This window comes from Cyprinodon tularosa, unplaced genomic scaffold (assembly GCF_016077235.1).
Source record: "Cyprinodon tularosa strain WSP-4 unplaced genomic scaffold, ASM1607723v1 ctg128, whole genome shotgun sequence".
Classification (NCBI taxonomy): Eukaryota; Metazoa; Chordata; class Actinopteri; order Cyprinodontiformes; family Cyprinodontidae; genus Cyprinodon; species Cyprinodon tularosa.
In genome coordinates this window covers 68,010-95,966 of record NW_024038092.1, presented here as the reverse complement: position 1 = coordinate 95,966, position 27,957 = coordinate 68,010, and the positions used below count along the sequence as shown (strand labels likewise).

At 41.6% G+C, this 27,957-nt stretch overlaps 1 protein-coding gene across 1 annotated transcript in view; it reads right to left on the bottom strand.

The window, feature by feature from the left end:
* Window positions 1-19,174, bottom strand: part of vegfc (vascular endothelial growth factor c) — a 97,215-nt gene extending 78,041 nt beyond the window's left edge. The window contains exon 1 of the mRNA XM_038276829.1: window positions 18,856-19,174. Coding sequence (XP_038132757.1) covers window positions 18,856-18,975 — 120 coding nt within the window. The 5' untranslated portion in view covers window positions 18,976-19,174. The remainder of the gene's footprint in view (window positions 1-18,855) is intronic.
* Between the last annotated feature and the right edge of the window lie 8,783 nt (window positions 19,175-27,957).

Sequence of the window (27,957 nt, the reverse complement as noted above, 5' to 3'; positions counted from 1 at the left end):
CACCAGCATATGGTCTTACACCAACACTTGCTAAAGGTTGCTGCAGGTAAGTCAGAGTGAAACCTGGAATCAAAGCTCAACCTGAAGCGTGCACTTTGATAGCTAACACAGTAACATAAAGATATTTGGTTTGTGTCGGTGTTTTGTTGTTACTGAAAGCCTAGTTTTTGCTAATATTAATCTCCATTTTCTCTTAAGACGCTGTATTCAAGTCATTTATCACAACAACAACCAAAGTTGATGAATACATTTTAGAGTACTTGAAGTATGGGAGGCATATCCCAGCAGGGGGGAATGAGCTGCCATCGTGGGTTATTAGGCAAGACCCTTCATGCTAATGCCTGCTTTGGTGAGTGGCGGCCTAGTGGTTAGGGCACTGCGCTCCCACAGACTGCTACTCTGGCTCCCTGAGCAAGACCCTTAACCCCCAGACTGCACAATCCCAGCCCACTGCTCCCCAAGGGGATGGGTTAAATGCAGAGTTCATTCTGTTGCTCTGTACTTGTGACAGTGTAATAACAATAAAACGCTAGAATAAGGAATTTTGGGTTTAGATTGCATGCTTTCTTTTGTTAAGTGTTTAAATATAATGTTTTTTAGGGCTTTTGTAACTTTTAAGTGCTTCAGAAGATGCAGCCTTAAAAGCACAGATTAATTCAGTTACAAGAAGGAGAAGCAGAAATGGCTAAGATTACCATTCTATGTGTAATGTTGTCCATATGTCTGGGCCATTTCCTATTTTTACTGTCTAAGATAAAAGTTCTACCTTAATGAAATGTCTTTTTTTATCTTTCTGTCTGGGATTGGATTCTTCCTGGCTGACTGTGTGTGCTGCGAACATAAGATGTAGATGAAATAATTTATCAAACAAAACAATAATTTATATTTCTTGTCTAGGAAAGAAAGAATTATCTGCATTTAGAGAGACTTTAATTTTATATAGTGAGATACATCAGTTAAAAATATTGTGAACTTGGTTTAAATACAAAACAAAGATTTTATATTCTGCTTTGAAATGATACAAGTTAAGCATCAAGTTATTTTGAAATGTTCTCAGTGATTAGATTTCTAAAATCTAACCCAAAATCATTATTGATTTAATGTTGGCAAAATCACCTATGTTGAGAAATATGACATAAAAATCACGTTGCATTTCAACATTGATTAGGTTTGCAATGTCTAAACAAAATCCAAAGCAGCCATGATATTTATTCAACAATGACATGACGTCAAAATGCCAGCTGGGAGCATGGTGGTACCGCTGAACCTGATGACCAATGTTGTGGACTGGTTAAACTGGATGGACTGGAGGTAATCCCACTAGGATGAGTTATCCTCATGGTGCTGTGCTCTGTGCTGTTTGATGTGCTTTTATTGTGAGGTAGAGGATCCATCTAAAAAGCAAGTGTATCCTGACCACAGGGGAAGCAGGTAGTTGTTCTCTGCCATCGTTGTTCTTTTCTCTTGTTTGATGGTCAGACAGGGACGCATTGAATGCTTTAGGTGTTTTTTATAGTGAGAGCTGTATTTTAGGTCATTGAGAGGGTTTTTGTTTTTTTCTGACTAGGAGACAGTAAAGCTGTCTGCTTTTATATCACTTCCTGTACAGTAGCAGCCATTCAAAATGGCCTTCCAAATGGCAGCCCACTTCCCTGTGACTACCAGCAAAATCCCCTCCAACTTCCAGGCACTGAAGTAACCCCCTCCTTCTCCTGGACATGCATATTTTTTTAACTCTGACTCCACCCTTTCACTGAATTACAGGGTCTGACCAGGGGATTGTGCTTCTCTTTAGATCTTAATGGCCACAAATCATGACAGGATAGAAAGAATATTTTAGTACAAAGATTGATGTTTAAAAAGGAATTGTAGGGAACCAGCCAAGGAAAATACAAGGACCAACCAAGGACCAGCCAAGGACCAACCTAAGACCAGCCAAGGACCAACCTAAGACCAGCCAAGGACCAGCCAAAGTCCAGCCATGGACAAGCCAATGGCCCATCAAGGAAAACGGGGGAATTTCGAATGGCTACTACTCTAGTTAGTCTGACTGTAACTTAAATGCCTCTTTTTCTATTTGTATTACATGAACAGTTTCTACTGTAATTCACCCTGTGTCACTGTGTTTACGAGACTGTAACAGAATTTAAAAGAAATCAAAAGTCAGAAGCATATTTGGAAAACTAGGTGGCTGGATGCGTTCCTGGGGAGCAGATATTAGGTTTTAGCTATTTGCTCTATATTTGCTCCAGATGTCATACCATTTTCTTTCCCAAATAGGCTCATTTCACAATGATTACACCAATCTTATTACAGATGCACACAGAGGGGCTGGAGTTACACAATGCAGAGAAAAAGTAGAGAAATGGACAGAGAGGGAGACAAAAGATGTTAGTTTAAATCTTAACTGGTTCTATAAAAGGAAACTGGGAAGCCTTTCCACCAGCTGAGAGCCAAGTCTGAACCATATCATCATGTCATTAGAAACATGGAGATAAAAGGGAAAACAGATGCACTAATCACAACTTTCACATTAACGGCTGTTTTAATCTACAAAAAGTATTTAAGAACAATCCTATTATCTGATCTCTCACCTGCATTGGCAGAACAGAGATTCATCCACACAAGCTGATGCTGGTGAAGATTCTCAGTCATCCAGGTCATAGTCATACCAACAAGGTTAAAAAAACAATCCACTGCACTTTGTTTCCAAGTTTACAGACATTTTGCTTCCCATCCAGGAAGCTTTTTAATTCAAAATGTTGGAATTGGCCTTGTATTAGCGTTGAATTAGCGAAGCTTTATAAAGTAGCCCAAAAAACATGTAAACTGAACCAGAAGAACAGAATAGAATAGAACAGAATAGAATAGAATAGAATAGAATAGAATAGAATAGAATAGAATAGAATAGAATAGAATAGAATAGAAAATCCCTTTATTTTCCACAATGGGTAAATTCTAGTGTTTACAGCAGCAATAGGATTATAGAAAAAACTGTCCCTCATTAGTCTGCAATGCCCGATAACTCTGAAAGGGGGGTATTTAGGGGCAATTGTTGGCTTGGCTGCCCAGGCAAGATGTTTTGTCCCCTGCATGGTGATGGGGGGTTGAAATGATAGCGGAAAGGAATCAACTCAATTACCGTATTTTAGGTTTTTGAAACCTGAAACCTGAGTCCACCCTCTCTGTTTAAGGTTGTTTGTTCTTTCTTTCCATAAATGGCTTCCTTTACACCCCTTTCAAACCACCTGTCTACTTTGTCCAAAATATGAACATTCTGGTCCTCAAATGAGTGTCTCTTGTCTTTAAGGTGCAAGTGGACAGCTGATGATATTTACAGTGTAACAAATTTGAAAAAGTGAGCTGGAAATGGCTTCAGAAGAAGATAATAACCAAGCACTGAACTCTGTTAAAACTGTGATGGGAAAGAAAAGAGACAGTCGCCCTTTTCTCATTGTTTTGTTCATTCTGGATTTTTTTCAGAATGTGTTTTCCATTTTCTTCAATTTGCTATTTTGCAGCTGCAATCCCAGTGTTTAGCCTTTACACTACTGAAAATCCTGCACCTAGCATCTGTTCTTTCCAGAAAAAGTTCCAGAAAACTAATTTTTAACAAGTTTGACTAATAACACACAAAACTAGCTGAGATTCATCATTTTTTTGTTTACACAGCAGGTCTTGATTTTCAAATCTGTTTTTTGTGCTGTGATCCAATATCTTTGAGTGATGATTAATCCTTAATAAGTGTGAACCCCAGACTTCTGCCGCCCATGTTCTCACTAGAACTATGAAAGTAGAGGACATCAGCCCGGTTCTGATGTCCTTCCACTGGCTCCCTGTAGCTCCGAGAATGGACATTAAAATCATTATGTCAGTCTAGAAATCACCCAATAGATCAGCACCTCAATCCATAGTAGATCAGTTGTCAGTAGATCAACCTCCCAGACGAGGAGGCTAATGCCTCCTCGTCTGGGAGGTTGATCGAAGCAGGCATTACCATGAAGGGTCTTGCCCAAGGACCCACACTGGTTGCTCATTCCCCCAGCTGGGATACAAACCCAGGCTTCCTGTTTGGAGGATGGCTGACTTGGCACTTGAGCTAGCCAGCCAAAACAAAGGACCACAGGCCAGGGTCAAACTGGTTTGGCCACGTCAAAGACAAAGGCCTCTCTACATGGATGGTATGTGCCAACCACTTTGCAATCAAAGCAGTCTCTGATTGAATAGTTCCAGCCTACTCTGCCCACCCAAAACTAGAACCAAACATGGAGAATCAGCATCCATGCTCCACTGATCTGGAATAAACTCCAAGAAGACTGGAAAAGAGCTAAAAGCCTGAGTTCTTTGAGGTCAAAGTTAAAAAGCCTTAGTTTAGAGCTGACTTTGACTGCTGAAGTTAATCTGCTAACTGAGATATTAGTTTAGTTTGTGTTCCAGCTGTTTTATTTGTTTTTCTGACTGTTTATATCATATTTTCTATCTTTACTTGTTTTTATTTTATTTCTATTTTATTATTCAATGAATGCAAAGCACATTGTGTTGTAACTATTTAAATAAATTAGCCTTGGTTTTTGTAATATGGATGCTATATATTGCTAAATGAAACAGAGGCGCAGTGTTTACAGAAGTTATATCAAACCATATTGTTATTGCATTTTTACTATGATTTTAGTTAGCACTATCTACAACAATGTAAAGGTGTCACTACTTCTAAACAAAAACAAGGCTTTGTTGGGCTACTGTATAAAGCCTCGAACTCAACTCAAAAGCTTCCTGGATGGGAAGAGAAACATCTCCAGACTTGGAAACAAAGTCCAGTGGATTGTTTTTTTACCATGTTGGAGTTTCACTACAGGGTTTCATCGTTTTCATGACCTTGAAAGCTTTACTGTCACTGTTGTGTGGAAAAGTGCTCACTTCCACTCACAGGCATGGATCTAAATGCTAATTAAATGCATATTACCTCCAATGGCTGGGGGGGAGAAAGACAATGTCTTACTCTTATTAAATGTTACATGTTAAAACCAAGTGGTTCTGCAATTTCAAGATTGTGTTTTGTTAAACTGTTATTTTATTGCGATGTAATCCTGCACCAGGTCTGGTACCCATATAAAACGTACATCTAGAGGTAAGAAAAAAACATTAATTGTGCTGGTACTGGCACAGGTATAAATGAACAAAGTGCGGGTATCACAGAGTTAAGGCATGAATGAAACTTATTTATATTTTCTTATCTATTAACTCTACATCTTAAAAAATACATTGATTCAAGAATATAACAGAAAACAGATAACAATATTTACAATTTACAGCTGTAATTCTGTGAGAGCAGCTCGCTGGACGTGAGCTTGAGGCAATGTTCTTTACTGTCTCTCGGCTCTGTGTGTTACAATTAAGAACAGAAGGACCCAGTATACAGGCTAAGCGGTAACGACCAAAGCCCCTCCAAGGAAGAGTCTGTGTTTGCTGGCCAATCAGACTACCTGCTGCTTACAGTTCACAGGAGCTGAACTTAGCTTCTTGTTTTTCCTACATTTCAAACCAAGCTGAATGCAATGCTTTGTGAACCAGCTGAAGCAGATGAGAACCTCTCCTCTTCTGGTCGACCCACAGAGTAGCAGGGCCCCATGCTGTTCCCCGAGGAGCCGCTAGAAGCCGGGTGAGCCATCCCCCACTGGTCCTGAGCCGCTGCCTGGAACTTTGAACCCACCAGACCATGCCCCACTGTTTCTTAGCCAGCGGATCATTCCCCATTGGTTCTGAGCCACAAGACCATCCCCCACTGGTTCTGAGCCACTGGACCATCCCCCACTGGTCCTGAGCCACTGGACCGTCCCCCCACTGGTTCTGATCCAGCGGGCATCCCCCATTGGTTCTGAGCCACTGGACCATCCCCGACTGGTCCTGAGCCACTGGACCGTCCCCCACTCGTCCTGAGCCACTGGACCGTCCCCCACTGGTCCTGAGCCACTGGACCATCCCCCACTGGTCCTGAGCCACTGGACCATCCCCCACTGGTCCTGAGCCACTGGACCGTCCCCCACTCATCCTGAGCCACTGGACCATCCCCCACTGGTTCTGATCCAGAGGGCATCCCCCATTGGTTCTGAGCCACTGGACCATCCCCCACTGGTCCTGAGCCACTGGACCGTCCCCCCACTGGTTCTGATCCAGCGGGCATCCCCCATTGGTTCTGAGCCACTGGACCGTCCCCCACTCATCCTGAGCCACTGGACCATCCCCCACTGGTTCTGATCCAGAGGGCATCCCCCATTGGTTCTGAGCCACTGGACCGTCCCCCACTGGTCCTGAGCCACTGGACCGTCCCCCACTGGTTCTGATCCAGCGGGCATCCCCCACTGGTCCTGAGCCACTGGACCGTCCCCCACTCGTCCTGAGCCACTGGACCGTCCCCCACTGGTCCTGAGCCACTGGACCATCCCCCACTGGTCCTGAGCCACTGGACCATCCCCCACTGGTCCTGAGCCACTGGACCATCCCCCACTGGTCCTGAGCCACTGGACCGTCCCCCCACTGGTTCTGATCCAGCGGGCATCCCCCATTGGTTCTGAGCCACTGGACCGTCCCCCACTCATCCTGAGCCACTGGACCATCCCCCACTGGTTCTGATCCAGAGGGCATCCCCCATTGGTTCTGAGCCACTGGACCATCCCCCACTGGTCCTGAGCCACTGGACCGTCCCCCACTGGTTCTGATCCAGCGGGCATCCCCCACTGGTCCTGAGCCACTGGACCGTCCCCCACTCGTCCTGAGCCACTGGACCGTCCCCCACTGGTCCTGAGCCACTGGACCATCCCCCACTGGTCCTGAGCCACTGGACCATCCCCCACTGGTCCTGAGCCACTGGACCATCCCCCACTGGTCCTGAGCCACTGGACCGTCCCCCACTCATCCTGAGCCACTGGACCATCCCCCACTGGTTCTGATCCAGAGGGCATCCCCCATTGGTTCTGAGCCACTGGACCGTCCCCCCACTGGTTCTGATCCAGCGGGCATCCCCCATTGGTTCTGAGCCACTGGACCGTCCCCCACTCATCCTGAGCCACTGGACCGTCCCCCACTGGTCCTGAGCCACTGGACCATCCCCCACTGGTTCTCATCCAGAGGGCATCCCCCATTGGTTCTAAGCCACAAGACCATCCTCAGCTAGTCCTGACCCACTGGACCGTTCCCCACTGGTTCTGATCCAGCGGGCATCCCCCATTGGTTCTGAGCATCTGGACGCTTCCCAACTGGTCCTGAATTGTGTAAGTGGAGGTCAATGACAGTTAATCAACAAACCGAAGCACCACTACCAATCAAAGAAACAGCTAAAAACAAATCTGACAGCCTCCACATGAGGCTATAAAAACCCAACAAGGAATTAATTCCATCTACTGTCCATCAGTAAAGCACTTATGTACCTTTAGGACTTTTAATTTTGTGGTTCGTATTTGTAAGTTTAAAAATTCCACAGACTACTTTTTGTACAAGGAAAGCAAAGGAGTTCTGGCATAATAATAGTGTTTAACATTATGGATAAAATATCCCGCTTTCCTGGCAACTACAAGTTTGAAATGTGTCCCACAACTGAAAGCACCAAGGTTAAGGGTTCTGACCAAAAGCTTAAACAAAATAAATATGTCTTAGACTGAATGATATATGACATTATTTGTCAGTATCACCCTAGTAATGTAAAACAGAGCTTTGAAAGTCATGTCCAGCCAATCTCTAAGGCAGAACGAGGTAATTGGTTAAATAAATGCAGCCAAAAAGGAAAATACAGTAGTTCAAAGGAAGCAGATAAGAACAGCAGTGAAATATTTGGCATAAAACGTCCCGAAAAATGTGTCCAAAAGGCAAATCTGAGGCCAAATCAGAGCTTAAAGGGCAGCAGCTTGGCAGAGCTGATTCACACATTCTTCTAAAAATACAGTCACAAGTAAGCAATTAGCATTTTGAAGGTCTCATCAGAGCACCAAAAGTCAGACTTAAATGTGCATCAGTATCTACCAGCTATGCAGCACTTGTCAGATCAGGACTCCTACTGGAAGGAGATCAAAGATGGAGCAGCAAGGTTTAAATTCTGACCTGACGTTCATTCATCAAATAAAACACATAGAACTTGTCCACAGTAAAACATTTTCAAATAATCATCTGTTCTTACTGAAATAGATCAATCTAGAGTCCATCTAGAAAATATTACTGCAGATTATTGTCAAAATTATAAAGGAAATGTTTTCTGCTCAACATGAGAGGCAGAGGACACATGATGTGATAAATGGTCCTCACAGATTCTCTAAGAGTAGGTTGTGATTTCAGACTTTAGGTGGGTTTGTTGCCACACAGAAAGACAGAGAGAATTGCAGCTAGCAGCAGATCCATGCATGCATGTAGAACTGAACACCTTTTTAACACAATGGTTACACTGAAGTCCTCTAACAATGGTCTCTGGGAAAGCAAGCTTTCAAAAACTAAAAGCCTGGAGTAAAACATCTATGAGCTGGGGTTTAGTGGAAAGGAAAATCAAAATAAAATCACAATCGCTATTTTGATTAAAAATCATCACAATTTAGATTTTTGGTTAAATCATTCAGCTAAAGACAGTAAAAAAGGTGCAGTTGATTGTGAGAGTTTGGACTGAGTATGTGAGCCTTTCTTTTAGGGCTGAACGATTTTGGAAAATAATCTAATTGCAATTTTTTTCTTTATATTGCGATTTAATGCATTTTCCCCCAGTTTAATTGGTCATGTCTTTTTTTAAACATATACAAACAACAAATCAATCTGTTTCATCGCTGTGCAGATTAGGTGCTAAAAGACACGCTGTGTCCTAATTAATGATCGCGTTCTGCCTACGATATATTTCAACCAAAATTGCAATTTAATTTTGACTTTTCTCTACATAACCACAAGCAACAAAAATAGCCTCTAAATAAAGACAATTGTAAACAAGGACTATTTAAATCAAGAACTTTTAATGTTTTTATTAATCAGAATATTATTCAAGAGAACAGCTTTTAACTGATTTGGACATCAGTCCTTGTTGAACATGAAGTCCAAAGTGCAACCAACAAACCCGTCTATGTATTAAACTGATTAACTGGTACTTAGTGCTATGTATGAATATATAAACTCTAAAACAAGTAATAAAATTAGATTATCTCACTGCTGCAACTGTCTTCCCTTCCATGTGGAAGCAAATCCACTTTAAACATTTTACTGACACCTAAAGAACGCGTCTGATTCACTAATTGTTACATAGCCAAAAATTGCAGACATCCGCGATTTGGAAATTGCATTTTTTTTTATCGCGATTATATTGAAAATGCGATTAATTGTTCAGCCCTACTTTCTTTAGGTTCAATGTTGACTCTTATCCAAAATGTAATTTCTATCTGATCAGACAGCAGTATGATATTTGGACTGGCCCACAGACACAGACATTAGGAACCAATTAGAATATACAGCTTTATTCAATGTGGAAACCTTTTTATCCAAACTGTCCACTTGTCTGTCCAACCTCCTCTTCTTTCTGGTCCTTATTTAAACTGTTTGGTTACTGGTTTAGTTTTGCATATCAGAGAATCTCTCTTGTTTTATTTTGATCTCTACATAACTTGTAAGTTAATAGTTGATATTATCCCAGACCTCTATGCACTGCAAAAAATGATCTAAAAACAAGTTCTTAGATTAAGTGTATTTACCCTTAATTTCAGTAAACAAATAAAATTTGAATATGGAATTAGTATTGTTACTTAATTATATTAAATGTTTTATCTTATTTTAAATTAAATTATCTTGTTGCATTAGCAAAGTGTCCCACTTACCTCCTCAATTCAACAATAAATTACATTAACATTTCGTTTTTTTTGCACAGTGATGCCACAGGTGTCCTTGTGTCCTGCCCACTCTTTTTTATTGGCTGTTGGCAACATACACTGGCAGCTGGGTCTGGACACACAACCCCACATAAACTCACTGACTACTTAATTAGGTGTGTTTGCTTAGATGCTTGTTAACTAGGGCTGCTAATGATGATTATTTTGCAAATCAATTAATCTGTCCATTATTTTTTTAATCAGTAGTGAAAGGTTCCTAGAAGTATTTTACAAAATTAAACCAGGCCAAACTTAAACGTTTCTACTTGACGAGTTCTGGATATAGCAGACTGACAGACGGAAAAAAAAAAAAAACTGATCCTAAAAGCAAAATGTATATATATATTTTTTCACCATATTGGTATAATTCCTGCTGTAAGTGGATCGCTCCGTCAGCTATGGGAATGTTTTACAATCTCTACATTCTAGTTAACGTTGTAGGGAAATCATATTTAAATGTCAAATCATTCTGGCTTAAACATGGATATAAATATATTCTTTATCAGACTATATTTCCTGCTTGTGAACCTTCTGCCACAACAATCCCGCCCTCTTGATAATCGACCAATCACATTCACTTTATTCATTCATGTAAAGCCGGGCACCACTCGGGAGAATTCGGAAATGCAACGGTTGGAATGGCCGCTTCCCTATGACTTTAAGGATTAATCAATTACTAAATTAGTTGATAATTATTTCAATAAGTAATTAATCATGATTATTCTGATTCCTTGTTTCAGTCCTATCGTTCAATCAAGCATCTGACGCCAGTGTTGTCTCTGGCAGCCATCTTAGATTTAGTCTTCAGGATAAAAACTATTATTAGTTTTAGTAGCATTTTAGTCGTTATGATATGTGATAGTTTTAGTCAGTTTTATGTTGAACTTCATAGAACAGGTAACCTTTACAACTTAGAATAAGAACCAGATTCTTTCCCAGACTGACAGCTCTATCCTAGATGCTACATTAGCTGGGTATAGAATGCTGCCGTGCAGATCATCATTGCTGTTGGACAGAAAACTTTGATTTAGAGAATTCAAATAAACTTTTTTAATAAATTAATGCCCTACTTTATAAAAAAGTGTCACACAAAAGCTGTGAAAATAGCAGATCTAGTTCAACACATCATATTGGTTAATATAGCAGACAGATAAGCAAACAAAATGTCCAATAAAGGAAGTTTTAGACAAACAAGGTTTCAATCCCAAAGCAAACACTTCCTGATCTACTATGAATTATTTATTACACACAATCAATAAAATCTGAATTACTCCTAAAAAAAGCAAAGAACAAAAACATTCTGCTTTGGCAATTTTGGCTTTATTTACCCCTCGGTTACTACTGCTCAGGGGTGAAAGTAGATTTAAATTCAAAGGGTTTTGATATAAAATAAAATACAGAGATAAACTACATAATTGCCTTGTAATGCCATGGCAACCCAGACCTAAATAGAATGAAAATGTGAACTAAAACGTTAAAATGTTTAATGGAAACAGAGAACAAGTTTTAATGACAATATGGACAGAGAATGGTCTGAACAGGAGAACTAAATCTGTGAATGGATTTTGTTCAGACTGCAGAGTGAGACGGTCTGCAGCACAGGGTCTTCCTGCATGGAGTTTGCATGTTCTCTTTGTGCACTGGTATATCTAAAAGAACATTTTTAGAGTAAAGACCAGAAAAGCATTCAACGTTTCTGCTGACTTTCAGCTGCTGCAGGTGGATCAATAATTCTTCTTGAGAATCATTATTGATGATCACGATCCTTCACTTAAAACCACAGCGTTCCCACCAAACCAATACCTCCAGCAGTATTACACACCGTATCAAAGAGCTCAGATTCTCCCACACCTGTTCCTTGAACAGGAGGAACGGTCCACTTTACTCTAATGGACGCCATCGTCTCCAGATCTTAATACGGCAATTTGGGGATAGGAGCAGGAAACCATCATGCTGAACATCTTCTTAGCAAAAAGGTGCATTCAAAACACTTTAGATATATTTTAGCAAAGGACTATTAAACTCCAGTCTGTGCATATTGACAATGTGTTGTTGCTATCTTAACGTACAGCAACTCCTCTGCTTTACAGATGTTAATATCTTAATATCTCTAGAGCAGGGGTCCAGTCCTCAAGAGCTACTATCCTGCAACTTTTTGATGCACCCCATTTTTAACACACCTGAATAGGATGAGTGTCTCATTACCATGGCCTCTGCTGAGCCAAATGAGGGGAATTGAGCCTTTCACTTTAGGTATGTTAGGCTACGTTCCCACTGCAGGCCTTGATCCACAATTCCAATTTTTTTGTGAAATCAGATTTTTTTTTGCATTGCCGTTCAGATTTCCAAATAAATGCGACTTGTATGTGATCTCCTGTGTGAGCTGAAGTCATACAACCCAAGTGCAGTAGAGGACACAATGACGTCACAGGCCAGAGTGCTCTGTGTTTACGGAAGTAAACATGAATGGTAGTGCTGGATCGCATCTAGAGATCTTTCCCAACCATAAAAACACTATCTTTTCAAAATTTTTAAACATAAATACTGCTCTCCGCATCATCGTCCGCCATGGTTGTTTTACTTGTCGCTTCTTCATAGCAAGACACAGAATAGTGACCTTTGTCGGGTATTAACGATGTTCAGATCGAATGAATGCGACCTGGCCGTTCACACACAGGTGGCATTTGAAAAGATCAGATTCGTATCGGATTCAGGACCACATAGCCAAGCGGAAAAAATCGAATCTGTGTTGTTCAGACTTTCATGAAAGGATCAGATCCAGGTCGCATATGGGCCAAAAAAATCGGATTTGGGTCACTTCAGCCTGCTGTGTGAACGTAGCCTTAAGGCTGATTTATACTTCAAAACTAGGTCGTCTGCATAGGTGTCGCAGTAAAGACGTCCCTGCTGGAGGTTTCTTCCTGTTTTTCATCTCCACTGTCGCTACAAGCATGCTTGGTGTGAGGGATTGCTGATGGATTGTCAATGAGTCGATGCAATCAACTGGTTTTCCTTATAGAAAACTTTGAACCAATGTGACTGGATGATCTGGTGAACTGGAAAGTGCCTTGATATGACATGTGTTGTGAATTGGTGCTATATAAATAAATTGAATTGAAAATGGAAATTAAACCAATAAGCTAGAAAACACAGAAATACAAGAATCAAAATATAACTGAAAACTAAAAAAATCTTAAATAGAGCCAAAATGTGCAGAGACATGACTAAAGCTAAATGTCAGCATGGTAACTGTGAGGACCAACAACCAGTCCTCAGTTTGTGGGTAAAATCAGAAAGACAGGAACTGGCAGCTGCTTGCAGAAAGTCTCCTCCTGACACCAGGGATGAGCTGGAGGAATTTCTCAGTGGTGAGAACTTTGAAGTTGGAGGGAAACTCATCATCCCAATTACGGAACTGCTGAGATCAAACAGAAACACCGGGCTGCTTCACACTCATCTTCCTCTGACCTGCTCTGCCTTGCTGGAAAACCCACGCACACGTGTCTTTGCTGGCGCTAATTAGAGACCAGCCCTCCCTAAACCTGCACAGCCCAAAGCCCACCCAGCCACTCCCCTCCCTCCCAAGATAGACCCTGCTCTCCAAGCTCTGTCCTCCCCGTCATGTAGGTCGATTAAAACTGCAATTCAATTCAGTTTATTTCTATAGAATCAATTCACAACACATGTCATCTCAAGGCACTTTCCAGTTTACCAGATAATCCAGTCAGATTGATTCAAAGATTTCTATTTAAGGAAAACCAGCTGATTGCATCGACTCAGTGACTCTTCAGCAAATCCTCACACTAAGCATGCTTGTAGCGACAGTGGAGAGGAAAAACTGCCTTATCCTTTGATATTTATGATTAAAACTGTTAGAAATTAATTAAAGGAAATATTTTCAAAACAATTCAATTCAGTTTATTTCTATAGCGCCAATTTACACCACATGTCATCTCAAGGCACTTTAATTAATATCTAACATTTTTAATTATAAATATCAAAAGATAGTTTGTAACAAAATAAAAGATAATGGTATAAAATGATTAAAAGATAAATATCAGATGCAGAGTTGACAGGTAACTTGATCCACTGATTTCTTGAAATATCTATTTCCGTTTTTTAAACTTAACTCAGAAAATTTGGCTTGAGAAAGTTTCTGGTTAAAGCTCTAAACTTCAAGTATATTAACTTTACTGTCATGGTTTTGATTCTGTTCAAGTTTCTGAGTTTCTCTGAGTTTTTTTTTATATTTGAGTTCTTAGGTATTCCGTGGTTGCCCTCTTGTGTCAGTCTCCTTTTCCCTAGCTCCCTTCTAGCCTCCTCTGTTCACACCTGCTCCCAATCTGCTAACTAGCCTGGTTTCTCTCTCCCATATATTCTCCTCCTGTTCAGTCACTCTTCGCTGGTTTGTCATCATTTCTTTCCCCACTTCTCGGGAGTAGTTCCTGGTTCTCAGCTCTTGTGGATTTATGTTTTGGATTTTTCCTTCTGTTGAACTTTTGGTTAATTAAATCTCCAAGAAACCACTTCAGCTTCAGTCTGCATTTGGGTCCTCCTCTCAAACCTCCACCCCACCTTGACATTTACATTGCAAAGAAGCCTGAATTAAATGCTGATCATCAACAATATCATTATTACAAAATAATCCCAGAACAGGAAGATCAGGAAGAACTTCTAACACAAACTCAAAGACAAGAACAGCACATCCAACCCTTTATTTTTTTATTTTCCAGTGTTATGTCATTACACTGTCACAAGAACAGAGCAACAAAACTCACTCTCTGCATTTAACCAATCCTCTTGGGGAGCCGTGGGCTGCCATTGTGCGGCGCCCTGGGAGCAGTGCTTTTCAGGGACTCAGAGTGCAGGCTAAGGGAATGGGACTAGAACTCAGAACTTCTGGATTCCAAGCTCCATGCCCAAACCACTAGGCCGCCACTCCCCCAAACCTGACCATCATACCAAACCAAAAAACAAAAACCAGAAACGTGAAGAACTGTGAAAAAGTTTTTTACTTCATTGTCTGGCTTTGTTGCATAATGATGTTACTGCATGCTTGGCTAAAGCAGCCGGGGGGGCTACAGCGCCCCTGTGTGGTGAATAAAGGATACAACTCAACTACCTCCTTTACAAAACATCAATGAAAAGTTTTCTTTTAGTTCTTTAGCAACAAATCATCAGTAGTGAATTTAAATTGTCCACCGCTCAACGAGCAGCAGGCTGTGAATAATGGAGGTGATGATTTCTTTTTTTTTCTTTTTCTAACATCATGGTTCAACTTGAGTTTCTAGACTTTGACCCAACCTGAAGACACCAGAGCTTATCGCCCTTATTTAGTTGATGAAGGTTCTCAGTCATCCAGGTCATAGTCATTCCGTAAAAGTTCCAAAAAACAATCCACTGGACTTGGTTGCCAATATTTGAAGACATTTCTTCACCTCTCCAGGAAGCTTTCTCAATTCAAATGTCTGGATCTGCAGTGAGTTTGAGTCTTTAAATAGACAAGGCCTTGTATTTCTTGGAAACATGCAAATTGAAACTGATGAGTGGGTCGTTTGGTCCCATTGTTAGCCTTTTGGGCCCTATGTATATATAATGCATTAAAAGGCATCTCTCTAAGCATCTATAAATATAAATATCAGTGTATTCTGTTCTCTTAAAGAAAGCATTCAATAAATATATGTTTGATCTCATTTTTGGAAGATAGAAAAACCTAATGAAAGCATTCGTGTCGAGTAACTGTAGGTTTATCAGCCCCCAGCCGAGTGACCCGCCAACTTTCATCACAAAGCTACACATTTGGATGAAGTGTGTAAAAAAGAAACGGCTTTAATATCGCTGTGGTGATGATGATGATGATGATGATGATGATGATGATGATATCACCTGAGAAGGAGCTACATTTTCCACAGTCCTCTCTTTCCATGACATCCACTACACTCTTTGAGCTATAAAGTTCACCAAATTCGCCAAATGTTCTCTACTGGCAGTCAGATCCTGAAAGTAAAACCTCTGAAAGGTCATTGCCTCCATTTCCCTTCATCCCAGCAGCCTTTGCCATCGCAGTCATCGCACACATCCAAACTGCGCTGATGATTGCCACGCCATGTGTTGTGCAGCTCCAGACCGATTTAGTCTAGATTTGAGTAAAAGTTGAACTGAAATTATGTTTATAACCTAAACTAATGGGTAAATCAATAACTGAGACTGGAATGGACAGAAGCTAAACTTTATGGCTTAAAAAATCAGTAATAATAGATGTTAAAGCTACAGTGTGTAATTTTCAGCGACATCTAGCGGTCAGACTGCAGACCGCAGCAACATGAACATCTGCCCCCCACCGCTTCTCCCCCCCAACAGTACGGCGAGCGTTACGGGACAAAATGTCTTCCACGACGTCCGCATCACCTACCTTCTCAAGTGATGAGGTTTGTTTACATAGATAATTTTACAGATAGTATTTCATTGGTCTGTGTAGGGTATAGATTTCATGTAGACTTAAGATAATAAATATACCCGTTATTTTTTCTACATCGTTGTGACGTTTTGGTGAGCTGCTTTGCATGGTGATATAAACAGACGAAGTAATTGTAGTCATTAGTTTAACAGCGAGATTGTGTTCGCTGGAAGAATATATATTCCCCGTTTACAGAGTCCAAGTCATTTTGGTGGCACGGGGGTTACAACGCGAGGAAGAGGGAGAGGACGAGGGCGAGGGCAGGGAGGCCGTGCAGCTAGGGCCAGGCGAGAGAGGGGAGCCAGCGGGGTGAGAGCAGAGGAGGAAAGGCTTGAAGATCTCCAAAGGAGCCGGAGAGAAGTAACCGAGGTATATATCCAGAAAATTATTTTACAGAAAATTACTGAATCATTACCTGTGAAACGTCAGGGACGTTGCTGAATAAGTATACTGGAGAGTAACAGCATCATCACGCAGCATGTTATTGTTTTAGACAGGTCTGAGCATCCTGTACTCCAAAAACTGCAGTGATATTAGACAATTGTGTGTGTAGGATTAATTACCTGTCCAAGAGAAAACTGGCAACTTGAGCGTCACTTTGAAAACCTTTTTCCTCCATCAGTGACTTCCATCGTGTAAATGCCGTGCCAATGTTGATCCGTGTTTTTTGTCGTTTCTTGTCACTCTTGCGTTTATTCTCGTCGTGTTTCCGCTTCTTAGATGACGGGGGTTCGGTGTCCGCCGCTTTTCGTTGTGATACAGAGTAGGCATGATCCTCCATTCGTCTGATGTTTGGCCACACAGTGCCAAACAGTTTGCAAAGTCACTCACGCCTGCCGCCTTGTTCACCTTTCTTGTTACTGAGGCGCAGTATACCTGCTTCTTCTTCTTCTTTGGTTTCAGGCAGACTAAATGCTTCTCAGGCATAATACTGCCATCTACTGTTCAGTACCGTCTCAGTCCATCTCTCTCAACTTGCCGTAGTTATTTTCGAGCGTCAAGGGAGATCTCGCAATCGCTAGTTTGTTGGCTCTGCGCTGCCGTAGCGCAAAGATGTCTGCCTCTATGGCTGCGAGACCCGCTCCTATGTAATTATAAATAACGAATTCTAAGGCAACGCAAATATTATGGTTAAAAGGCTGAGCTCATAGGTGATGATAAATAACATAGTTATGTATAATATATTAAATTTCTGACTTTATATGCCTGTAATTATTACACACTGTAGCTTTAAATCCCAGGTAAGGACAGACTGCAGCAGCAGCCATCTGTTGGTGTAATGTGGTACAGAGAAAAAAGCAAAAACAGATTTTAACGCATTATGGTAAAAACACAAACAATTGAAATAACCAGATTGTTGATTAAAATAATAAACTCATATTTTACTTTCAGTTAGTTTTTTTTTCAAGGTCTACCTGAGTGAAACATATAGTAGTAGCCAGGGCGGATTAAGGAAATTTGGGGCCCTAGGCAAAGACAGGCAGGGGCCCCTCTGAATTAAGAAGACAACACATAAAACAGACCCATTATCCAGATAGAGAAATGTTAATAGAATAGACATCCATTATCTGTTCTAGGTTTTGTCCCTCTCTTCTTGTCCCTTTTCTTCTTGTTTTCCTCTCAGCTGACTTTTCATGCTGTCTCTAAAGGAATGATGGATGGAAAGTGGATTTCACTTTCTTTTAAATTAGGAGAAGAAAACAGCAACAATTTCAAAGGATGTCTGATTGGACATGGTTTACTTTACATATTTAAAAATATTAAAAAAAAAAACTTCCTCTGACAATGTGAATTAGTATTGTTATCTGAAACTATTCATTTCTAAACCTGGTGTAACAAAGTCAGACTTCCTGCCCTGACATCAACCCATGGCAGCATAGAGAGCTTTACATGATAAAGACAGACATCCCCTTCACTATGGGATCCAGATTAACTTTGCAGGAAGAAATGCAATAATATTAGCAAAAGGTGAGTTCGCTTTGCTTTTGACTCCAGATCATTATTTTAAAATAATCTGTTTTTAAAAGGAAACTGAAAACAGCTTTTACCTTAAAGGTGTAATTTTAACATGAAATCAGGGATCAGCTTGTTTGTTTTTGTTGTTTTCTTGGTTCCTGGTGATACATTTTTTTAAAGCACCAGAGAGCCACAGTTCCTGTTCCTACTAACTACTTGGACAGTTGAGACAGTTGAGAGATGATCCCTGTCAGCATCACTTCACTGAACCCACCTCATTGTGATGATTATCTGCTCCTTTAGCTGACTGCATCTGCTTTTAGAAAACAGGCTTTTTCTCTCTTATCACCTGCTTTAAATCAACCCGTTTCCAGTTTTAATGAAGCTCAGAGTTTAAGTTATAAATCAGCAGAAACTGAAAAGCTTCCCTCTCCCTCCACACAGAAACGCTCCCGGATTATGAGTGGGCACATGATGGAGCGTGGGGGTCCACAGTGGGCCGACTCTCTCTCTAACTTTTACGCACAGACAAACAAGTTAGTCCTGCGATAAAAGACTCACCGGCTGGTCCATCGGCTCCAGGTCCGAGGGCTCCTCATAGTAATCTGTGTGGCTGAAGTCGCTGGCCAGGTTAGAGTACAGCAGATACGCTAGAAACACGCAGATCCCCCAAAGGCGCATGGTTGTGTTTGCTCCTCAGCGCTGTATGATCCGCTGGAGAGGCGCTGCTTTATGCAGTTGGCCCCTGTCTTTCCTTCCTCTCTCACTGTCAGGGTCCGCGTCTGGCTCCTTGGAGGGACCGCAGCATGTGTATGCAGCCCGGTCATATGGAAACACATCAATCCGGAGGGTCAGCGGAGGCTGCCGCGTCAATTAATCCCAGGAAAACCCACCACAAGCGCTTTCAAAATAAGAGCCTCGAGGGGCCCCTCAGTGCAGCTGGATGGAGGAAAAGATAAACTGCCTGGAACATGATTGGTTTGGTTTCATTAACTTTATTATTATAACGCCAATTCAAAACTATTTCAGCTCTAAAACTATTTACACAAACATCAAGGCAAACAGATTCCCATATACAAACATTATCCAATTTATTTATCCAATTTATCCCAGCAGCATAAAAACACCACAACCAGAGTTAGTCCAAGACTTACCTCCACTGCCTTCTGCTCCCCTTCCACCTGTTAGGAGTTCCTTGGGTTTTATTAGTGCTGAAACTAACCCTTCTTTTGCAAATTGATTAATCTGCCCATTATTTGTTTGATTATTCATTAATAATCAGATAGCCAAAGGTTCCTTAAAGAAGACTTTCTATTAAATTAAACAGGCAGAAACTAACACTTTTTCACTTGAGGAGTTCTAGATCGAGCAGACTGACAGAAAAAAACTGGTTTAAATCTCACATATCTGGGACTTTCAATTTCTTATTTAATCAGATATTATTTCAGCTGTTATATACTGTTTATGACACACAGTCCTACTAACTGTGTGTTAGAACAATAGATGAAAGAGTGATTGGAGCACTAATCATGGTCAAACAGTTATTTCTGCACATACATGGAATAAATTCACCACAACTTCTGTTCAAAATATGAGTTTATTAACAAAAATCATTCAGCTCCAAGTCAAACGTATTTCAGTTTAACACTCAACTAAATCTAGTGAAACTAAACTAAACTAATATGTACAAAGAGGAAGGGAGACATGGTTGAAAAACATATTACTGTTTAAGATGGATTCTGTGTTTGAAACCAGTTTATCTGGAAGAATTTGGGATATGATCAAATTAGCTTTTCACTAATTTAGAGAAATTGGAATGTTTTCAGACCAATTCACAATGCAAATCCATGAGGTGAATAAAACATTATTTGGCCAAATAATGCTTTATTAAACGATTTGCTTAATCAAGAACCAATAACCTTTAGCTAAATGATTCTTTACCCTCTTTGAAATAGCTAGCAGCGAATGGACATCAGGATTCCACTAAATGACTCTTGGTCATACTTTGTAATGGAAATGTAATGAGCATCTGAGGAACACATGAACACTAATGTTACATCAGTGTTTAAATCCTTAGTGAATAAAGCTTGTCTAAGCTTTAGCAACAGCTCAACACATGTTTCCGTATAGCATATCGTAGCATGCATTCCATCCTGTTAGCTTTGTCTTTACTCATCAGTAAACAAAGGAAATGATCAACATCATCAAAAGACATATTGTTTGTTCTGTCCCTAATTATGCCAGACCTGCAAACCCTTTGTCCATGTCCATTTGGAAGGTTGAGTTCCATCCAGCAGATTAGCAGGCAGACTACCAGCAAAGCAGTCTCTCTCTGTCTCAGTGGCTCATAGTAGGGGTCCTCTTTGTCTCAGTGCAAATTCTCAGGCAGCCCTCATCGTCCAGTCTGGCTCTATACGTTCTGAAACTCAAGAAATGTGTTGCAAAAGGTCTTTTTTGCAGCAGTTTGGTTCTAAGATATTGATGAGATCTGGGTCTTTTTCTTGCTCCTTTCTTGCTGGAGATCCTGCCGAAGCAAGTTATCTGATTTCTCTGTGGTTTTGTTCTGTCCTCACACAGAGGGGGTTGGTTGGTCACACCTCTGTGACTTGCCTGTGACTGCTTTGGCTGAAAAGGGGGGGTCGCAGAGGTCCCCCAGCTGCTATTCACCAAAGCTGCGTCCTTTTCTCTGGTCATCATGTCAAGATGAAATATGGACACTGGTTCCCAATGTCCAAAAACCATGATCATGGCATATGGCCCAACATCAGCTATATCTGTATATCAGCTATATATAAATAAAATATTTTAAAGGATCTTGGTGTCATCTTTGATCAATATTTGTCATTTACATGAGTGGCTCAGGTTATCCTGAGCTGTCTCTATAGTTATGCTGCTATAGGCTTAGACTGCTGGAGAACCCAGCCGACTGCAGGAAACGCAGGTTCACGCTAAGATAGTTTAACATTAGCCTCTCTAACAGAGAAATTGCCTGTATGTTCCTTTTGTGTGTCTGCCTCTGTCCTCTCAAATCCCCAGCCAGTTGCAGTGGAAGGACGCTCTCCCAAGCCTGGTTCTGCTAATGGTTTTCTTCCTGTCCTTGAATGTTCCCTCTGTTTGTGACATTGCTGCGACGACACAATGCATATTGACGTGACTTGGTCGGGCTCTGGATGGGTTGTGTTGAGTTATGTGGTTTGGTGTTTCTCTATTACAAAGCTTTAGCTTTCCCTGAAAGATGGAGCTGAGCTTCTGGGACTGAAGTTAAATTGACTGCATGTCATTTGACAACTAAGTGCCAAATTTAACCCCACCTTTTCTAACATAGAAAGTATTTATGGACCAGGGCTTCTATGCTCCTCTTGTATGTCTGATCGGTCTCCTTGAATCCCCTGTTGGTCTTAGCAGAACCCTGCTCATACTGAGACTGCTCCTGCTTGATGCATCTTCCTCTGAAAGGGAGCATTTTCTCTTCACTTATTGCTGCATGCATGCAAATATCTGCTCTCGCCAAATGCTCATCCATGTGGATGAACACCTCCTAGAGTGGTTACCAATAGATTTTAAAATTTGGTTTAAAGCTCTGGTCCTTACATATAGGGCTCTTAATGACAAGTATTTTTGAAAGCATTTGATGAAACAAGTTGCTCTTTTATTCTAAGCTTAGATCTCCTGGCCCTTTCAAGACTAAAACCAAATAGGACTTGGCTTTTCATTTCTAAATTGTGGAGCAGTTGACTCCTGCAACTTTGCTTTGCTGGCTCAGTTAACAGTTTTACACAATAAATGAAAACAGATTTATTTTTTATTTTTTTTGGGCGGGGGGATTACTTTATATTTTTATTTACCGTATTTTCACGACTATAAGGCGCACTTAAACGTCTTTTTTTTCCCTCAAAATGTGCGGTGCGCCCTATGGTGCGGTGCGCCCTATGTGTGTGGTAACTGCGACTTTTGAGACCACCTCATTGAGGAGATGATGAAAGAGTGGCTGAATGTAAGGAGACCAGGTGTTTTTTTTCCACCCCTCACCATTGCTGTTAATATGTAACTCCATGCGTGCCCATCTCACAGCTGATGTGAAAAACATGGGGAAACAAATTAACGCTGTGCTCGCTGTTCAACCGCTCGACATCGGTGTGAACCGGACCCAGCAGGTGCAGCAGAAGCAGCGAGTTTACATGCAAAGTCAATGGTTGACGCGCGTATAGGTGCAGCAAAAGGTCCCGCAGCGCGTTTTGGTGCAGCACGTCGGGAGCGTTTAAGCATCTGACGCACCGCCAACGCGCTGCTGCTCAGATGGAAAAATTGAAGTTTTGCTGCTGGACGCGCCGCATCAACCAATCAGAGAAGCTGATCTGGGAGCTGACAGCGAGACAGACACAGCGCTCTGATGACATATGATATTAACGCAAATGAAAAGGCTGGGTGGATGCGTGGCTGAGACAGGTGTATGTGAGAAGACTAGGGGGGTTTTTTCCACGCATCACCATCGCTGCATGCCCATCTCACAGCTGATGTGAAAAAAAGATGATTCAAATGAACGCTGTGCTCGCCGTTATTCCGGGGGGTCTGACAAAGGAACTTCCACCGCTCGACATCGGTGTGGAGCGGCCGTTCACAGTAAGGCTGCGAGCGGCGTGGGAGCGATGGATGACAGACAGAGACCACAGTTTCAGGATAAGTGGAAGGCAGCGCCGTGCAAGTTACGCCACCGTTTGCGGATGGATTGTAGATGGACTGTGTCTGCTGGCTCTGTTGTTCAAGCTTTCGCAAAAGCCAGCATTATTTCTGAGGAGCTGCGCTGCACGGAAAGTGACTCTGACAGCGAAGAAGGGGAAATTGGCATGTCTGATTTAGCGCAGCTGTTTTATTCAGAGGAATGCTGAGGATAACAGAGGATGATGACTTTGATGGGTTTGATTAATACTTTGTAATAAATACATGAATAAAGCACAATCATACTCAGTTTTGCTCCCGCTGTATTTTTCTCCCTGAAAACTTAATTCAACAGCAGCCTCTGGGCCGGGTCTCCTCCTCTTCAGCGCGGTGGCTGGCAGGTGTTTTTTCATCTAAATAATCTAAATCTTGCAGCTATATTTGTTGTGATCAGTTGGAATAAAGTAGTTTTAATATGTTTTTAAGTGAGAAAGGCCACCTGAAAACTTAATAATTGCAGTCAGTTCATCCAGATTATCTATTTCTGTCGGAGGCGCTCAGACCCCCACATACCAGCGGTGCGCCGACAGGAGAAATCCTTTCGTTCACCGCGGCGGCTGGCAGGTGTTTTTCATCTAAATAATTTTAGCTGCAGGCACCAGGATACCGGTAATAAAAGCGAACATATTCCGTCGGCAGGTTTCAGGATTTTAAGTTAATTTAGGAGTGATCACAGCGCTGTGTCATCTGTGATGTGTCTGTCTCACGGCCAGCTGCCAGGTTTGATTAATACTTTGTAATAAATACATGAATAAAGCACAGTCATACTCAGTTTTGCCCCCGCTGTATTTTTAAATACGCAGTAGAGGTATTTAAAGGTAGTAGAGGACATGTACCTGTATATAAAAAACGCGCCCTCTAGTCCGGTGCGCCTTATGTGTGTGTTAAATACAGAAATGGGACACATAACTGAGAGTGCGCCTTTTAGTCCGGTGCGCCTTATGGTCGTGAAAATACGGTAGTTTTTACTCATGTTTTCATACAGTGTCTAACTCAAATAGCACAAATATTTCACTGTATCTTTGACAGACACTTTTCTGAGAGCAGTTCAAAGGGTAACAGTTCAAGGATTAAAAATTTGATACACCTTTCTTAGTGGCACTCTCTAGTTCACTGTGGATGTGGATCGAGAATGTTCTATCTTATGGTGTCTTGAGAGTCCCAATTTATCCTCCAAATGGGAGGTGCAACAACCTCAGCTGACTATTTTGGGTGCACAACTGATCTTCTGTTTCTAGACAAAGTCTCCTATTCCACCTGCTTACAATACATTGAAGGGAAGTCATTAAGTTATACAAAGAACTTTGATTCTGATGAACCAGAAGCATGTTAACCTAACCCTACAAACATCAATGTATTTATGGATCAATGCTTGAGGTTCCCATTGTCACACTGACAGGGCTTTTTTGCCTAATCTAAAATAGTTGGTTATCCTAAAGGACATAGGGACCACTTTTCATCATCGTACTCCGTCTTTATTGTTACATTCTGCAGTATTTGTTAAGCTCCACCTCTAACGTTCTGCTCTCTCTGCTTTTTCTCATAGTAGCTTCATCTGGTCTGTTCCTGTTTGGCTGTGACTCCATCCTGGAGAGAAATATCAGCTGTGCTGCTGCCATCAACACCTTTGTTTCTAGATGTTGGAGCTTGGTCTGTTTTCCAGTGTAGTCCTGTTTCTCTGACTGTGACTAACTGGATGTTCTCTCCTCATCCTCTGACATGGGAGCTGGCTCGGAGCTCGTCTGCCTGGCTGTGTGTTTCCTGGACGGGGGCCGCCTGTGGAGCTGGTTGACAGTTGCCTTTTATATCTATGCTTCTTTTTCTATGTCTGCTTCTGTCTTGAATCCCAGTGGGCCTCAGCAGATGGCCGCTCACACTGAGCCTGGTTCTGCTGAAGGTTTCTTCCTGTTAAAAAAGAGTTTTTCTCCACTGTCGCTATATGCATGCTTGTGGTGACGGATTGCTGGAGAGTCTACAACAAAAAGAAAATCCTTGCCTCAAGCTCAACTGGTTTTCCGTGATAGTAAAGTTTGAAGAGTTCTTATTGTTTTATCTCTGCCTTGAGATGACATATATGACATGAATAGAATGGAACTGAAGTAAATTGAAAGGACAGTGCATGACATCTACTCTTCCTATTAAAACACATACACCACTGAGGTAAATTTCTTAGGTTTAGTGGCTTAGATTAACTGGTGTAAGGATTACACAACACTGTGCTTTGGCTTTGGCTTTGGTATTGAGACCAGAACTAAATCACAAAATTAAATATTCTTGGGTCTTGGCACATAGAAAACCTGTCCATTAAGGCTATGAAGAGGACCCATGACAGAGTCCAACTTGCACCCAGAAAAACTTCTGACTGACGCCACCAATGTAGATTGGTCTCCTTTTCTCCTAGTGAAGGGCCCATATGTAAGGTGTTCAGAACGTACAATACGACCCAGAGTTCAAGAAAATAGATCAGGGTGATTTCAATACAAGTGTTTATTAAAGAGTAAAGGGCTGGTTACCCTCCTGCAGCAGTGTGTGGCAGTGAGCTTGTCGCAGACATTTTTCATATATGCTCAATATTGAAGCGTGGTCTGAGCTATGTTATTTCATGCCACAATGCAAGAGGAATGATCTCTAACTAGCTGTGGGTCTAGATACGGCCGAGGCGGTGAGGAAGTGGGGGCGTATAGGAGGGACATGAGGGCGAAAAAGAGTGGGGATCCAGGTGCAGCTTGCTCTTCTAACTGGTCCATTATCATAAGTTGTTTTCCACAATGGCAGTCATACAAACAAAACAAGCCAGTGAGGTACAAACAGGAAATACGCATCATGTAGAGCAGATGTAGATTTGACCAATCAGAGGCGTCCTGTCTGCGACACTGTCTGTGGTCACCTACAATTTTGGAGAGGTGTAGTAGAGTGTCTGTGGCAGGGCCGGAGGCACATTTGCATTCACTGCAACACACAAGGACACAACCTGGTTTCTGAGTATAAATCAGCCTTAAGCGTGCAGTTGCTCGTCACCTGGGACAAGTTTACTGGATACTCTGTAGAGACGGGAACTCAGGTTAGTGACTTCACAGCTCAGACGGGAAATGATAATGAGCATGTGAGTCACTAATCAGGTAAAGTTCAGTCTGAGCCCAGAAAAAGGAGTGAAGTCCGGAGGAATGGTTTCTCCGTAGTTTGCGGCAGAGCCGCTTCCAGAGTTCCAGGAGAGAAGTGGAGCAATGATTAGAAGAAACTAGAACACACAAATGAGTAGAAGAATCCAGAGGGACTATCCAAGGGAGATTAGAAGCAGGAACAGGTTTGCAGGCCAGAAGATCAAGTCTGAAGAATTGCTGAATGGATTTCCAAGCCGGAGTCAGAAGACAGGTCCAAGTCATTAACAGGTAGCTAGAATCCAGGTAACAGTCTGGAAACAGATCAGGCCACAGAGCATAACAGGGGCAACCGAAACTCAGAAGTCCCAGGACAAAAAACTAAACAGGACTAATAAACTAGCACCAATGGCTGGGAACAGGCAGCTTAAATAGAAAGCAGGGGCAGGTGGATCTGATGAGCGACAACGAACGCTTAGGAGCTCAGCAGATGGGGAAAGCAGTCAAATCCAGCCATCAGTGCCAAGATCATGACACCATGGCTGTTTACTCCTGGACATCTGCAAAATAAGGTTAAGATACTGTTGGAGGTTTTTCAGCAGCCTAGTCAGGATAGAGGACAAGAAGAATGCAGCGATGTACCGGTGAAGATTCTCCGTCATCCAGGTCATAGTAATTCCAAAAAAGTTAAAAAACAATCCGCTGGACTTTGTTTTCCAAGTTTAAAGATGCTTCTCTTCCCATCCAGGAAGCTTTTTCAGATGAAAATGCAGCAATGTACAAAGACAAAGACTGGATGAGAACCTGACCCGGAACACTCTGGACCTCAGACTGGGACAATGACCCAGCGTGATCATCAGGACTGGCTGTAAAACAGTCTGGTAAGGCTCAGACTCTCTAATCTTAAACAGACTGGACCAGTAACAGGAAGGAAGGCAGGTCTTTACACTTTCACTTTTAGCAGTAGAGTATCTATGAGACAGGAGACATTATTCTCTGCTTAGGTGGTTGCCACACTGCCCTGCAACGGCCGAACACTCCAGTGCAGAGAGGCGCCGCCTTTGTTTTCTGCAAAACAAAAAGTGTAACCATATGAAAAACAAATGAGTGTCGACCAAAAACCACTGCAGTAGTAGACATCGTACTCAACACCAGTTTCATACTTAGGCTTATTTATTTATTTATCTTCTTGCGGTATCAGGCATTGTTTATTTATTGTGAATGTAAATAAAAACATTTTAGAGGATGAAATTTGGCAGAAATACAAGAAAGCTTTTGATTTATTGACTGTCTGGTGTGTTCCACCATAAAAAGTTTATGCTCTTTCTGTAAAAGTACAATTTCACACCAAATCAGGAACATTTCCAAACCGGCACATCAAAAAACATGGAAAGGAAATAAACCAAATGTTGCAAAGTCTATGTAATCCAAGTCTTCTTCCGTTCATTTACCCGAGCTTGGTATTGTTAAGTCTTTGAGTTTTTTTTGCTTTTCATTTATGTTTTCAAGATGCTTACGTTTTACTTCTTTTGTTTTAAGGTTTCTTCTTCATTCTTATTTTATTTTATTATTGACTGTTCCATTTCTTCCGTGTGTTTCTTTCTGTTTGCTCCTGTTCATTTATTTTCCTCCCTCAGCTTTCTCCATTCGTTCGTCTCAGCTTTTCCTCATTTGTCTTCCCGATTAACCTTAAATGTCTGGTTTTTTTCCACTGTATATAGGCTCCCTGGCTGTCATACATCAATTACTGGTTTTTCCGTTACTCTGCCTCATTTTCCATTGGACTTCCTCATTTTCATTGGCCTCCATTTCTTGACTTCATGTTGAAGCTGTTATCAGGCCCAGCTCA